Raw genomic sequence first — 16900 nt, 5'->3', positions numbered from 1 at the left:
TGCCTTACTATACTATGACGTTTTTATGCCTTATTATACTATGATGCTTTTTGACATTTTTATGCCTTACGCCGTTTTTTTACCTTTTTATGCCTCACTATACAATGCTGTTTTCATGCCTTACTATACTATGACGTTTTTATGCCTTAATATACCATGGCATTTTTTTACCTTTTTATGCCTCACTATACTATGTCGTTTTTTGACAATTTCATGCCTTACTTTACTATGACGGTTTTTAATAATTTCATGCCTTACAATACTATGGCGTTTTTATCCCTTACTATATTATGACATTTTAAGACTTTTTCATTCCTGAATATACTATGTCGTTTTTTGAAATTTCTGTGCCTTACTATACTATGGTGTTTTTTTTTTACATTTTTATGACTTATTTATAGTACGGTGTTTTTATGCCTTTCTATACTATGCCGTTTTTTGAAATTTTTATGCCTTACTATAATATGACGTTTTTGGACATTTTTATGCTTTGTTATACAATGCCATTTTTTGACATTTTTGTGCCTTACTACTATGGCGTTTTTATGCCTTATCATACTATGACACTTTTATGCCTTATTATACTATCACATTGACATTTTTTATGCCTTATGACTTTATGTCGTAGTATATTAAGGCATGAATATGTCAAAAAACCACATAGTATACTATGTGGTCTTTTTGACATTTTCATGCCTTACTATACTATGGCATTTTTATCCCTTACTATACATGATGTTTTTTGACTTTTTTATGCCTTAATATACACTGATGTTTTTTGATATTTGTATGCCTTATATACTATGACGTTTTTTGATAATTTCATGCCTTACTATAGTGAGGCATAAAAATGTAAAAAAAACGCAATAGTATAGTAAGGCATAAAAAAGTCATACTATGTAGTAAGGCATACAAGTATAAAAAAAAAACCTCATAGTGTATATTAAGGCATAAAAAAGTCAAAAAACATCATAGTTTAGTAGAGCATAAAAGTGCCATAGTATAGCAAGGCATTAAAATGTCAAAAACCATTATAACATAGTAAGAAATAAATATTTCAAAAAACGGTACAATATTATAGTGAGGCATAAAAAAGTCAAACAAAGTCATAGTATGGTAAGGCATAAAAACGCCATATTATAAGGCATGAAAATGTCAAAAAACGTCATACAACCAAGGCACAAAAAAATTATATTATGTCATAAAAAATATTGTAGTAATGTAAGGCATTAGAGTTACCAATTAACCTAATGCGCATAAGGCACGGAAGAACAGGCACAGGGAGAACATTACTATTATGACATAACTTTACACACAAGGGCCCCAGGCCTGGCATTTGAACCATGAACCTTCTCACTGTGAGCTGACAGTTCTAACTGCTGCATCACTGAGCCACCATAAATGGTGTTCTATGTGTTCACCTGTTTACTACTGGAAGCCTTTTTTGTACCTGCACAGTTTCAATGCATTTTTTAATGTTTACAATCAGAACAAGTGAGGTTTATTACATGTTAGCTTGCTGATATCTAATTCATCTCTAAAACACCAAACTCTCCCTTTAAACCTGGATCAACAGTTTCAGTTATTTAGCAAAGTAGCTGACATCAGCCACAGATTATAGTAAACTTGTGCTGATTGATGTTTGACAATTAGATTGTTTACGCTAAGGGCCAGTGTACTATAGAACAGGAATTTGTCAACTGTCTAAATGTTGCTAAACTGTTTATACTGAGGCTGAGCTGATCTAGTTTATTCTTTGATTTACAGATTCACCGATCTTACATTACATGATTTGTCTGGTATTTAATTCACTGGATTAGGCATAAACATCTTGATTAAATTCACACATACGTATAACATCATTCAATATAAAATTAGAAAATACTGTTAATGTTGAATTGTGTTTCTTCGATTAGCCCGCTTGAGGTTTATGTTTTACATATCTGTCTGTTTCTTATCTTAGAGGATACAAACTGTGAGTGCCACAGATCCTGATGATCCAATCGAAGGACACCGCTTCCTCTTCCATCTTGCACAGGAGGCTGCTGGGAAGGCTAACTTCTCTGTCCGCGATAACAAAGGTAATAAACACTCAGCTCACGTTCGTGCTCATCAGATTAACTTCCATCCTTTGTTTAATGTTCCCATAATGCTCTTACAGTAAACCTGCTGTTATATTTAACCACATCTACTGTCATACGTGTCATACATGTTGTGATTCATTGATATTCTGTAGTTCTTCATCCCACAGCACTAAAAGCATTCACAGACCAAATGAAATTTCTAGTACAGTTTATTGAAATATTTATTCAGGTTATTGATTTCTGCACAGTAATCCGATATCCTGCTGTTTTCAGACAACACAGCCTGGATCCTAACACGGAGGAACAGCTACAACAGTCTGCAGAAGAGCATCTACCACGTGCCCGTGGTCATCTCCGACGGAGCATTCCCGCAGCAAAGCAGCACCAACACGCTGACCATCAGGGTGTGCACCTGCGACCGCGAGGGCAACATGAAGCTGTGCAACGCTGAGGCGCTCACTGCGAGGGCGGGACTCAGCACCGGAGCCCTGGTGGCCATCTTACTCTGTGTCATCATTCTGCTCAGTGAGTACTGGCTGCAAGAAAACAACCCACAATGCACCTGCACTTCAATTTTGCAAACATGTGCATTTCAATTTCACCTTTTTCATTTTAAAACTGCTCAAATTTTCACTTCACTGAAAAATTACATCTGTTAGCGTTTCTTACAGCTTTAGAGCTTCTTGCTGTAGCAAAGCACCTCTCACAGGTGTTAGAGTCAGGTCTGTATTTCACTCATTAATTTGATTCATCACTTCTTGTGAGTGGGAAATTCTGACATGTTGGTTTGAACAGAAAAGATCTACAGCACCTCAGACTGCGCTTTACTGCGCTATGTGCTTTAAGATGGAAAGACATGACCCTTAATATAGGGAACATCATTAGTAGATGTCCTCACAGATGCTTTAGTATTTTTGTTAGCGCACAAATACAAAGAGCTTCTTCACTTAAAACATTAGAAGATTAAGAATCTGTCCTCTGCAAGGCAAAATATCAATGGTGGTTCAGGGAATTTTATGTCTGCTTTCTGAAAGGCCTAACTTCAATTTCTGGAGACTCCAATACAGAAAAAAAGGTCTCAGTCAAATATGTTGCAAAACCAGCTGTAAGAGTTTCCAAAGCAAATTGTCCAGTAACCATATTTTCACTGACTGGCTTTTGAAACATGTTTGAAGCAACCCAAAGAGGTCTGCTTTATATGCTGTATGTTACTCAAATGTCATAATGGTACACAAGTTGCGTTTCTAGCACGTAAGGTGTGTGTTCTGAAACTGCAATCCTTTGTTTTCTTAAGCACCAGTGGCCCTGAGGGGGAAAAATTCATAATGCATCCTCATGGTATCTGAGCCGTTTCTACAAAGTCAGACAAAGTCCCTGAACATCAGTGAATACTCAAGCAACATCAACAATTCCCCCTGGACACTCACTGGCCATCAGAACAAGGAGAGGAGCAAAGAAACAACAACAAAAAAAAAAAGTCACAAAACTCTGATATTTGTTCTCTTTATTTTTGTTCTCACTGTAGTGATCGTGGTGCTGTTTGCTGCCCTGAGGAGACAGAGGAAGAAGGAGCCTCTGATCATCTCCAAAGAGGATGTCAGAGACAACGTTGTCAGCTACAATGATGAAGGGGGCGGAGAGGAGGACACTCAGGCCTTTGATATCGGCACACTGCGCAACCCAGAGGCCATCGAGGAGAGCAAGCAGCGGAGGGACATTGTCCCCGAGACCTTCTTCCCTCCGGTCCGACGGCCTGTGCTGCCCCCGACCCGGGACAATAACGGGGACGTGAGAGACTTCATCAACCAGAGGCTCCAGGACAATGACAGCGACCCGACGGCGCCGCCTTACGACTCCTTGGCCACCTACGCGTACGAGGGAAACGGCTCCGTAGCGGAGTCCCTCAGCTCACTCGAGTCGGTGACCACCGAGGGCGACCAGGACTACAACTACCTGAGCGAGTGGGGACCCCGGTTTAAGAAACTGGCGGACATGTACGGGGGCGATGACAGCGACAGGGATTCCTAACGAGAGCCTGGCACACAGATGAGGAGAGAAACGTGACGTGAAACACATGTTAGAAACTTCTGGTGCATGTGTGGCGAGGAAAATGGCGCAAGGACCGAGAAACGAACACTGTTTGTCCAAGTGCTCTTTCACCGCCATCGATCACCATTCAGTTGTCCCTCGGGTGACCAGACGTAGGCTTTGTGTGTCCAGTCAGTGTTAGTTGCGTTTTTGCGAGGGCACAGTGAAAAGAGACTTTGTGTCGAGACTTTTTTTTTTGTGTGTGTATACTGGGTGTACATGAGGCCCAAATATATCTATACTGATATTTTTTTGTTTTGTTTGTTTTTCCAAAGCTGCCTGTGATGGACACGTTCAACAAGCAGTTTTGTAAACCAACAGATATGCCTATGTATTTTTCAGTGTTTCTGGGACAAAAACATGCTGCATATTGTGAGTTCTATCTTAGCTTGTGTACGTACGGTAATATGATACAATACGCTGTACAGTTGTTTTGTTTTTCTAATGATTTCCATTGTCCAGATGACCCCCCCCCCTTTCACTGATGGCTGCCTGGCATTAGCCACTTATCTACAGCTGTGCTTCAGCCACAAGAAGATTTTGACATCGTCATTCCTAACGTGAACTCTCGCTACAGACCGGAGGGGAGAGGCGTACAACATCAAAATTTGTGTTAGTTGTGGCACATGACTGTTGACGAGTGGATAATGTTCTTTTAAGCTTACCCGAAGGTGTGGTAAAAGGACTGTGGGATTTAGGGCCACAACAAAACACCCTCAAACACACCAGTTTGTCGTTTTTGCAGTATCTGATTTTCATCTCCACACAGCTTTTTGCATTTGCTGTGCGGTGAGCCGAAATACCAAATATTTCCTTACTGAGCTGAATGTCGTCAGAACCATTTCCTCTTGTGCAGCCAACTCTCTGCTTGAAAAATGAAGTACATACAATAGTGTTATTTTTTTATGCTACGCTGATAGGAATTCACCAATCTAATATGTGCCAGGCTCAGTTAAGAGGAAAATACTGGTCTTGTTGGGCTTTTTTTGCTCATCTCCACTCAGAAACTCACTTTAGTAACTCGCAGTGCTGAGAGGACACCACCAAGCTTGAAACTACAGCATCAAATTAGATTAGATGAAACATCTTGTGGACAGTTACTGTTAAAATTCATCATGCGATTTGATTGTCTTCCCCTTAAATGGTTTGTTTTACCACTTCAGGCGATGACAAAAAAAAACAGGATTTGAGCGTCTGAATTAATGCACCAAGTGAGAAAAATGATGATCTTGTTTTGGATTCATAAAAAATTCTATGTGTGTTTAAACTTGGATTCTGTCCATGTGTAAGGCTTTTATACTTCATGTGACAAAGAATCAAAGTCCACGATATGAATCAGAAGAGTTGCCTTATAAAAATCTTCTCATAATGAAAATAAATTCATCTCAATGACCATTTAAATGTACCACGACTGACAGCATTAAAAAAAAAAAAAACTTACTAAAAATAAAAGTGTTTCTCTTGCTTTTAAGATAAAATCTACACTTGTTTGATCAAGATTTTCTGTCCTGAAAGGGGCTCCATCCTCCACAGTCGAATGTATGATAATGTAACATAGCACTCCAGGAATAGAAATGTGCCAAAAAGCAAAGAACACCAGTATTTTCCTTTAAAATCCTCCTATGACTGTACTCTGGTCCCTGCCCTTCATTACATGTACTGTATGTAGTGTTGAATATGAAGCCAGTCCAAGTGTTCGGGCTTTACTCAACTGATTTCCTGTGGGACGAACAGACTTTTCCATAAAGATGCTTATCGAGGGGCGTCTGACCTTTGAGTTGCGTGGAATAGGGTTCTTAAACCCAGAGGTGTGTCCTTGGCTCAGAGAGAAGGTCAAAGCATTAATCCTGCAGCGAGAACACACAACACGGTTTAGTTATAACTGTGATTTAGAAAGAAAAAAACAAAACAAAAAAAAAAAAAAAAAAACAAGGAAAAAAGAAAAAAAAAAACTGAAAACGATCCTTTAATGGCAATTTTGTCAAATTACTGTAAAGACAACCTAACTATGAATAAACAGCTTTGAAATAAAGAAGGCTGGTTGAACTGGGAAGGCAGAATAATATCAAGAAAAAACAGGCCAGCTAAAACAAGCTGTGCCCTCACTTCAGCAAAAGGCCAACGCGTGAAGTGGCTGACATTTATCAGACATTTGAAACAGTAATAACAAAACACAATGGCATAATTGCCAAAGTGCTACTTTTTTTTTTTTTCCTTTTTGTCCTCTGAATCAGGCTTGACATCACCGACGGTGCAGTACATTAAACCAAATGGTTGATAACACAGAAAATTCTTTATGCTGGGTTATTGTATACACATGCCCTCTTGTTTAGTTTATTAGCTTGTTGCTGGAGCTCCCATTGTTTAAGTGGCCATTTCAGACTGTGGCAACGTTGCTATGATAAGCATTTAATGGGTTTAAAAACCCTTCACTCGAAGAAAACGGCTTTTCTGCCTCAAGGTACATTGTGAGGTCTCAAATGGAAATCAACATGACAGCAGCACTCATCAAAAGCATTCTTACTTCAGTCTTCACTATTTTCCGTCTTCATACAAGATGTCAGCGTATTGCCATTACGAGGGCGTGCTCGTGTTTTCCTATGGAGAGTATAATTGCCTCCAAGCATTTGCGCCATGCTCAGCTAAGATGACAGAAAAATGTTGCACATCGTAACGTACCGCACCTCCGCGTCTCTTGGTTTGTTTGGTTTTTTTTTTGTTTGTTTTTTTTTAAAGTTGAGAGCAACTAGATGGTGACGCTGATGTCTTCTTTCTCCAGATACAATAGATCTGTGGTTGTTGATGTGTAGACACGGTCGGCCCCGGGGCTCACCTCTACTACGGTATATTATGTTGGTGACAATGTGATTGAGCAGTCGAGTTTTGTCAATGTAGAAACAATTTGAGAGGTTGTGGTAGTGTAAGGGGCCCTACATCATCGGCCATTCATCAATCTGCTTTGTAAAACGTGATATTTTGTACTGAATATTTATATGACACAATTAAATATCTTTAAAATCAGCCTCTCTATTTTCTTTATGAGATATTTTCCCGGAATAACGTTGGATGGTTAATAATTTGACAGCTTTCTGTACTTGTGTGGTAGCTCTAATGCACATTTCCTCTCGCTATGGAGGAAAATTTGACTTATCTGAAGTATGTGATAGCAGCCACAGGCTAGCAGGCAAGTAATTTACCATCGTCACCGGTATGTATATATTATCTACAATAACTCTGAGTATAAAAGACTCAACTCTACATGTCAGATAGTTATTAATATGATGGCCGTTGTTAAATAGCTGGATCCAGAGGCTACTGAGCTGAGGAAATTGTTAATTAGACAATCTATAATTAAGATCTGTTTGACAGCCAATCAGATTCGGAGAAAGGTTAAAAAAAGAGAGGGAGAAAAAAAAAAAAATCACATTTTGATTATTAGAGGATGAGTGGCATATATGAGACAGATGGTGACATTGTACTGATTGAATATAATTGACTCAACCTTCTTTCTGGTTTAGGCCTCTCGAAAGAGAACTGTAAGGTTTACAATGCACGCAAGAAACTGACTGATCAGAACAGAAGGTGGAACTTTATTTACAATATTAGCTTCGATAGTTTATTTAACATTTCATGGTTCATTTAAAAATGTGTTGCCTTTCTTTTTTTTTTGGCATGTGTCAGTAATGGTGTGAACTCCTGCTGTAGTTTTTGGATTTAAAAGTCAGTCATCAAATTCAACATTTAAAGTTTAGGCAACAAACATGAACATAAGACAACGTAAGGCCACCTCTGACAGTGCTACAAGACTAAACAGCATAAAACATTTTTCTTCATTTCTAATTCTGGTTGCCTTCTATCGCACTTAAACTCTGAAAATAGAAGACAAAAACATGATTTCACCCTAAATCCTTGAATTTAGAGTCATATCACCCCCATTAAGTCCTCACCCGTCTCCCATTGAGGTTCATGTAGAACTTGGGGAACAGTCAGTCCTTTCTAAACTACACAGCTCCATGATCACCTCCATCCCGCCAACTCTTGCCTGGATGGTCGCCACATTCGCAGACAGGATTTCTTATTGCGGACGTGGGTCCTGATTGGCTCCCCGCACCTCCCAAAAAGGTGCTGTCACTTCCTGCATTCCTCCACCTCGTCGGTCTCCTTCTCCTGCCGCTCCCGCTCTCGTCTCATCTCCTTCAGCTCCTGTCTGTATTTCCGCTCGATGAAGCGCTTCTGATGAGCCATCTGTGGGAAGTTATCTGGTACAGGGAGAGGCAGAGCGGGAAACAGAGGTTGACCAAGGAGAACAGATAAAGAGACAGACAAAGAGGCACGGGTGTGAAGAGACAAGGTCAGCATCCAACTGGGCCAGGACAGCAATTTAGTGTTCAAATTGCACCAACTATAGTTTTCATAGCAAGTGTCATGCTGTCACTTTGGTGAAATGAGCGAAAGTGTTGCAGGCAGTATTGCGGTTAAATTGCCCTCAGGTTGTTATTTCATTAATAATGATGAAGTAACAAGAAATTAGACAGGCCTTGTTTGGTTTCAGCACAGTGACTCTGAGATCTGATAACGTGATTGCAAGTGAACATTTCTAAATGAGATCTGTAATAAGATGTTGTAGTGTGACAGCGGAAAAAATACAACAAAAACAGATACAAGCTGATTGGATGCTAACATATAGCGAGTAGACAAAATAACAAAAGAGCTTGTTTTTGCTGCAGTCGGAGCACAGATGATCTTTAAATTGGTTTAATTTTCTCATGTTAATTGTCTCATTGCCAGACCTCTTATCACTGACAAATGCTGCTGCTTGGCTTTCAAACAGGAAACTGTAGAAAAACACGAATGTAGCATCGACCACACCAGCCATTAGTTTCTAAACAGAAGTTTGGCTTTTTCACTCTCTGCCAACTTGGCTGCGGTGACACAATCCAAATTCTGGGCAATATGAACGGAGGGTGGCAGCGACTGAATCTAATAGGTTAGGGCGCCTGTCAATCAAGGGAACACACCCGAACTTTTAAAAATTCATTTTAAAATCTCATCTCATTTAATAATGTCTCGTTAAAATATCATCTTTGTAATTCAGTGAAGACATATAATTTCATAATTGAACCCTATGGCTTTTTATAAGTTTATACAGGTTAAATCTCGTCAATGTCAATGTCAGTGAAAAACACGCATCCATATTCCCTAAAGCCCAAGCTGACATATTCAAACAGCTTGTTCTGTCTCACCATGTGTCCAAAACTAAGATTACCAAACTTACTATTAATCATAGACGACTAATGAAAGTAGCAAAAATTTATGTTTGAGAAACTGGAACCACCATTTTTTTCTCACTTAAAAAATGACAATTATTTGATTATCCCAATTTTTTGCTTACTTCTGTAAATCAATTAATTAACTGATAGTGTTAGCTCTAGCCGCAACTAATGATTTAATTTATTTTTTATTTATTTTCATTATTACTTTTTCTGTTATTTTTAATTGATCTATTAATCATTTATTTAGGACAGTGCAAAAAATAATGAAACGTGCGCATCAAAAGTTCTGAGAGTCAAAGATGACGTCTTCAAATCTCTTTCCAACACCCCAAGATATTTATTTTACAAGAGAAAAGCACCAAAGCGTTTTGAGGAAGAAGAATATATATTTTTGACAAATTGACTGATTATCAAAATGGCTGCTGATTATTTTTCTGTTGATCAATGAATCAATATAGTTTCAGTCCTAAATTCTGGCTTTTGTGTTCAGCTATGACAGTGACAGCTCTTTATAATTTTGATATTCATAGCTTAGGCAATTTTCCATTAAGTGTTTTACCTTACTGGGTTGACCCACTGCACACTTCAATTTAAAACAGCATGCATGACAGCTGCCCAGTGGTTTGTGTCAACTCGCCGAGACACAAATTTGACTGTGCAGTTTTTCCGGTCACTGACCATTATCATGCAAACGCCAACAAATGAGTCTTTCAGTGCCTTTAAGTTTGTGATGAGAAGTCTATGATGGAGAATGTGAAGGAAGCAAAATGATCTGCACCTGAATAAAAAAAATCTGTTTTATAATAGTTCCCATTCAGGCCTTTCTGTCAGGGGTTTATTATTTGGAAATGTCTGAACTGTTACTTTTTAAAAAATTATTTTTCCTCCTGTTCAGTTTGAAAAAAAGAGGTTAAAACACTGACCTTTCAGCTTATTGGATGGTGGCGGGATTGTAAACCCTTTTTATACACATATACTATACAAATTAACCAGATTTGAATGAGATATATGAGATATATATATGAGATATGTCATATTTAATATTTGACTCTAAATGTTGGCTGAAAACCAACAGAACTGTATCTTCCCTGGTAAAGCTGCTGTTATTTTGTAGACTGTGAGTAATACTTCCAGTCAGTAACATCCTGCAACGGCTGGCTCATGTATACACTCCTTGTTTTTTTCGGCTATACATTTGGGACAATTTTCCTGCTACATTGTCCTAAATTGTGTATAAAAAGACATCTGCTTGCCCAGTGTGGATGTAAACACCCTCAAACACCCTTAAAGTTGAGTCAGCACTTTAACCTCGCAGTGTTTCATTTTAAATCCAATGTGCTGCAGTTCAGAGCCAAAACAACAGAAAATGTGTCACTGTCTAAATACTTAGGGCCTGCACTGTATCATGGGAAGATAGTGTATATTATCTTCTGATAAATGGGAAAATTTAATTATGACTATTGTCCAGACAGTGGACTCACAGCTGATAATACAGCGCCTTAGGGTTTCAGCCAACTATTCAACTATCTGGCGTAGATACTGTGTTTTCTGGAGACCGCTGCCGTCCCACTGCTCCAGTCCCATATCCATGGTCGGAGAAACACACCGCAGGAGCACAAGTAAAAATGGTTCTCACATGTTGGAGCGACACATTATCCATCTGGATTGTGTTTAACCTCTCTCTCTGGCGCTGATAAGCACTTAGTTAGCAAATCAGTTGCTTGAAAACAGATGTGATAGTATACTGAAGACTCGCGCATCTAATGTGTAATAAAGAGCAAAGTCTGCGAGAATTATTCGTTTTCCCTCAATTATTTGACTGACAGAATGCTTTGAATGAATTAAATAATCATTTTGAAAAGTTGCAAATACAATACATTCTCTAATTCCAGCCTCTTAAATGTGAAGATTTCACTTTTGATTATTTCAATGAAATATCTGGGTTTTAGACTGTCAGTCAGAGACAACACAATTTTAAAGATGTCACCATGAGCTCTAGGAAGCTGTGAGATATTTTCCCCATTTTTCTGCTATTTCATCAAGTCATCTGTAGTTAGTGTCAGTGTGGGCCTGATGGTGTGTTCCATATGAACAGAGTTCCCCTGAAGTCGGATTTCTGACTCGAAAAGTCGAAAGAATCTCACCAACCCCGACATCTAAATCCAAGATGGCTGCTCTGCACATCAACATATAATAAAAGCTGTAATAATATTTAATAGCACTTTTGTCTTATTTGTGTCTCATTAAATCAGTCGTACACACAGAACTGTCCAGCTTCTTCCTGTTGCTATGTTGTTTTTACGCACAAAATAATGCATTGTTATGACCTGGTATTGCTAATAATAACAACAAGCCACAACAAAAACAGCTTCTGACTTGTACTGGAACGCAATTAACACGGGTGTGACATTCCCAGTCATTCCCAGCTCAGACGCTAAATGAAACGCAGCAACAGCAACGCGGTCCTCAGCTGATTGTCACAAGGAATTGGCCATGAACATCTAAAGGCCATGTAGTGCTTTGGTTGTCTGCAACCACTTCTTGTAATCAGAATTCAAGAAGCTCCTATCGCAAATGAAACACTGGCAGAACTGCAATTCACACATGAGTTTGACTTGTGAATAGAAGAGGAGAATGTCTTCTTTCTCTTGCAACACTCTAATTTGTCATTATGGCAACACAGAGGAAAAATGCAAGATAACAGCAATATCCTATTAAAAAGGAGACGGATCAAATAATAAAAAATAAAAAAAATCCTGGAGAGAAAAAAAATCATTCTGAGGGAAATTTGAGACATACACACATGCATGGACACACACAGAAACACACAATCAATTTCAATATGCTTTCAGTGAGTAAGCAACACTTGGTGAGCCTCGGAGAGAAAACTACATATTGCAGTTAAAATATGGAAATCACCAGCATTTTTCCCTGGGAGATGACTTGAGAATAACCCACTCAAGAGGGAGGGAAAAGGAGAGAGAGAAAAAAAAAAAAAAGCATTGGCCATTTACATTGTTTAACATGCGGCACAAGAGCAGGCCTCAAAGTATGGGGTTGCTAAAGAATACACAAGGCTTTTCATTTCAGTCTGTGTTGGGCATCACAAAGACATATTGAGAATTCTCAGATGCCCCGGCGTTCTGGAGAAAAGCACATTTCAGGGACGGTGCACTCTGCATACTGATTACCTTTAAGGTGTTAACGCACTTAGCTCGGCTCAGGTCTTTTGTTTAACGACAATGCAGTGATTCCTCTCACGGACTGCGATTGCGGTTTTGGAATTTGGGGTGTAGATGCTTTTGGAGCGATGCTGGTAGTTGGGGTCTCTGCAACAACGCTGCCTGTTGTGCCCACTGACAGCGGCGCTGAAATGCGCGCGCACGCACAGCGGCTGGATGTGGAGTCTGTGATGAGGGATCAGCTCCCCTTTTATGGGCACGAGAACATACAGTGTCCTTTCACTATTCAGCCTAAGCTCAGGCTGTGAGATGACTCCACAATGCATTACACTGGCTGAGTCTATCACCTACAGCTCACACGCACCACATCAGTCAACAAGCCAGCAGCGCGCCTGTATAGCAGTGCTGATGAAGGGATTTCCCTGCCATGCCAAAGGGCAAAGAAAAGAATCAAACCAGTGAATAAAGATCCTGCATACTGTACTTTACTTTGCCTCTATCCATCCAATGCTTTTATCCTGAGATTAAGGGGTTTAAAGAAAGCCGAGAAAAGAATGTAGTTCCCTTCCAGCTAGTAGCCAGATCGAGCCTCCTTCTCTTATTCAACAGATATTGCATTGTTTGAGAAACAAGCAGCTGCGAGGAAGCTGGAAAAAAATAGCAAGGGGAGGGAATCTTAGAAAGAGACTGGAGACTTTAAACAGAGACAGTTCTATCTGCAAGGATGAATGATAAATGGTTAAGCCGTTTCCATGTATATTTGATGTCGCCTTAGACCTAACGGCGCGTGGTGCATGGAGCCTCGGTGCCTGAGAAACTCTGCACCGCCGACTTCTTCCTTCCGTCGATTCTGTTCCCCTACCTGGCTGCTCTCAGCTCGATTTGTTTGCACTCATGTTTCTCCCAGTCTGGGCCTTGGTTAACATTTAATTCTGCCTTGACAGATACAGGCAGGAGACTGTCAAAACGTGGGCCATCAAATAATGAAATGTGAATCAGCTGAGCCACCAGCGGATCGGCTACAGACAGCACACACACCAAATATTGGGCCCCGGTCTCTTTAATGAGCTCTGAGCTGTCTGACTGAACACAGCCATGTTTCTCACCTCTCCAACACCGCTGGAGCCGCGGATCCTGTCAGCCAGGAAAAGCTCTACAGCAGAAACAAAAACTTCAGTCCTGCTCAAAGTGCTCCTGATACCCGAGGAGGCCTTAAATAAAACATGGAAATGAATCCTGACACGTCGCGGGGAGGTGTTTTCGATCCGAGAGTAACACAAGGTAGGGCTGTTGTACAAGAGGAGTAATGGTGTAGCCAATCCTGCAGTGAGGGCCAACAAGACAATCAATGACGAATTACATGACACCGGGGCTAATGTCCTTGATTAGTCTTGCTATGCGAACAAATGAAGCGAGACCCTTGACAATCACATGAGAGACAATGCGGCTCCAATAGGAGTTGATGCGTTAGGCGGTTCTGCAGCAGATGAGCTCAAGTCTCATTATATAAACTCATGGTCAGGAGACACACACATCCTTCAAAAGGCGTGTTTGAACCCTGCTGACTGACCTTGCAGATTTATCTCAACAAGAAGATGTTCCAACAATGGAATAACAGAATATGAATGTTACAGCAAGACTTCCCATTCCAAAGTGATTAATTCAGGCTTGACTTGTGAATTCTGAAAATTAAAAAAAGATCGGCCGGCTACTCTTCATGAAAAAAATATGACCTCTAAATAATGAGCACAAACTGTAAATGATGGATCGTGGAGCAGATCTGATCAGCCACAACCGACAATTCACTGGTGGTTATTTTATCAGCCAGGGGCAACTACATCAGGGGAACAACTGATGATTATTTTCTGTATTGATTAGTCTGTTTTGATAAGATTATTAACAGATGAATATATGATAACTCCCAGAAAACAAGTTGAGTTATTTAAACTGGATCTTTTTGTCTGATTGACAGTCCAAAACATAGAGATATTCAATTTCCAATTATATAAAAAGCGAATATATTGTATTTTTTACTGATAAATAACATTATATCAGTAAGTTTGCTGTCGATCAACTAATCTTTGTTTGTCCTTTTTTATTACGAGACTAATCGGAGTATCAGGAATCTTTAAACTGAGCAGCTAATCTGATTTTTCAGTCAATTCATTTATTCAAATAATATAATGACTCTCACCTCAGCACAGGGGAAAGAAGAGAGTACACCGAGCTCAGTTGTAAATTGGAGGGTTTAAATTAAGTGACAACACAAAGTCAAACAAAGCCCTCAAACTGCAAGTATTTTGCATCAAAGGGAGGAAGACTTGGAGAGATGATTTTAAATTAACTGACCTTTTAAAAGGCATTGCTAATCTAGTCACATGAAACCGCAATTTATGAGGGGGGAAATGTTCATTTACTAGCAATGAGCATCTATCAATCATGGTGACAGAGGTGTACACTGGGGAAAGGAAATGGGAGGAATTAAGGGACGGAGGAAGACACATGAGAGAGAGTGTGTGCACTGAACTACGCCCCCTGATAAGGAGGGAGGGAGGTGAGGGAGACTGGGAGCCAGAAGCATACACAGAGGAAGACTAAGATCAACAGTTTTAAATAGTAACACCCTAACACTAATGTTTCATAAAAAGCTAAAGCTTGGGCGCACAAACAGTATCAATCACAAGTGGCTGGAGGCCTCATTTATGAGCCAAATGAAATCAAAGTTTGACCTTCCTGCCCTCTGCAAGTTCTACAGGTCTGTTCCAACAAAGCCATTTGTGTTCAACCTCCAGCTAATTAGTTGAGTAATGAACAAACTGTACATTTGATTAATGTGGTGGTCACAGGGATAGCAATGGAGTCTGGTCCGAGAATTATTTTGAAGCACATACCAAACTCTCAAAACACACAATGTAATGCATGATATTATGCATCCACATACATATGCAGAGTATAAGAGGCAGATGGGAGATGATGGAAATGGCTCATGGATGTGTTTCTGAGAGCCCTGTAATTGTATTTTTACTTGGCAGTGAACGAGACATTGTAAATGCCTAAAAATCACTATCTATTTTCCTTAAGTGGTGGTTGATGACAAGATGAAAAACAGCCAAGGAATGAAGCAGCACATAGGGGACGCATCAGCTGCACTCCTTCAAACCTGAAGAGGAGCGCTGAGCACAAGAGAGTCGCTCAGAGTGTGAAGCCTCGCTCTCATGGTTTACAAAAGGGCTCAAAAACGCAACAACAAAAAAATATAGAAACTTTGTACGGCCCTCGACACAAACTTCCTGTGGTCCCTCAGGGTGATCGACACGGTTGAGGATGCTTAGCTTCCCCCGTCCTTGTTTTATTGGTTCTCCATCTCTGGCTAGGCCCCATGCCTGCGCTCTGGGCTAGCACTTCAAACAGCCTAATGTCCTATATGCTGCAGCCAACCGGCTGGTCAGGCCACAGCTCTTCGCCAGCCATCTTGCATACTGTACAGCCAAGGCTAATATTCAACACTGAGGCAAAGTGTGTGAAAGGCTTAAAGTGTGAAAATGTGTATATGTGTGTGTGTGTGTGTGTGTGTGTGTGTGGAGAGGAGGGGTCTGTGTTTCCAAATAACTCACATTTTTCGAGTGCATCCATCGCAGCTCCCATTTCCGCCTGTTGGATGCTAGATTAGAAATATTTTTTAAAAAGGAGACAGAGATGGAGAGAGAAACAGGGAGAAAAGGTCTTTAGCATATTCAAAATGTCCCTTTTCTGAAATTCTGTCAAATAAAAAAAGAACAGGCCCAATATTGAGAGGATTATGAAAAGTGCTTTTTATTTGTTTTGAAAGAGCCCTTTTCCCTAACAATCCCAGGTAACACAGTGCACACATTTCAAAAAGGTAAGCCTATTGGCGGCTCTGTGCTGGGCACTGTTTATGCCTCCGATTCACAGTCCCTCCGTATACATTATGTGCTGTGTGATCATAGCCCACAGCGGAGGTGGCTGGGAGCTTAAGTCATGTAAATACAAAAACAGTAAGCTGTCAAAGATCCTATGGAAGGGACAAACTTATCGCCAGCTTAGAGCAAGAGAGAGCGCTTTCAAGTAGGGGGCCGTGGAGGGGATTTCTACATGTGGAATGGGGGGGGGGCAAAAGATGTTTGATGGATTTAGGTTTCATTTCTCGCAGGCTCAGCTGCAGCTTTATCGTCAACCCCTCCAACCCTGAAAAGGCCTTCGTGCGGAGATTCACTTTCTTTACTTTACAAAAGCGTGAATGTGTGAGCACATA

The 16900-nt window shown here is 40.1% G+C and overlaps 2 protein-coding genes across 3 annotated transcripts in view; one reads left to right on the top strand and one right to left on the bottom strand.

Moving 5' to 3' along the window:
* Nucleotides 1-7193, top strand: part of LOC130161263 (cadherin-6-like) — a 64501-nt gene extending 57308 nt beyond the window's left edge. For both annotated transcript variants that reach the window (XM_056364433.1, XM_056364434.1), the window contains 3 exons: nucleotides 1964-2081; nucleotides 2358-2609; nucleotides 3610-7193. In XM_056364433.1, coding sequence (XP_056220408.1) covers nucleotides 1964-2081; nucleotides 2358-2609; nucleotides 3610-4112 — 873 coding nt within the window. In that variant the 3' untranslated portion in view covers nucleotides 4113-7193. The remainder of the gene's footprint in view (nucleotides 1-1963; nucleotides 2082-2357; nucleotides 2610-3609) is intronic.
* A 546-nt stretch (nucleotides 7194-7739) lies between these two features.
* Nucleotides 7740-16900, bottom strand: part of drosha (drosha ribonuclease III) — an 82415-nt gene continuing 73254 nt past the window's right edge. The window contains exons 31-32 of the mRNA XM_056364432.1: nucleotides 16242-16288; nucleotides 7740-8431 (exon numbers count right to left, since the gene is read on the bottom strand). Of these exons, the coding sequence (XP_056220407.1) occupies nucleotides 8301-8431; nucleotides 16242-16288 (178 nt within the window). The 3' untranslated portion in view covers nucleotides 7740-8300. The remainder of the gene's footprint in view (nucleotides 8432-16241; nucleotides 16289-16900) is intronic.

The sequence above is a fragment of the Seriola aureovittata genome, chromosome 20, assembly GCF_021018895.1.
Source record: "Seriola aureovittata isolate HTS-2021-v1 ecotype China chromosome 20, ASM2101889v1, whole genome shotgun sequence".
NCBI classification, from domain to species: Eukaryota; Metazoa; Chordata; class Actinopteri; order Carangiformes; family Carangidae; genus Seriola; species Seriola aureovittata.
This window is presented reverse-complemented; position numbering and strand designations above follow the sequence as displayed.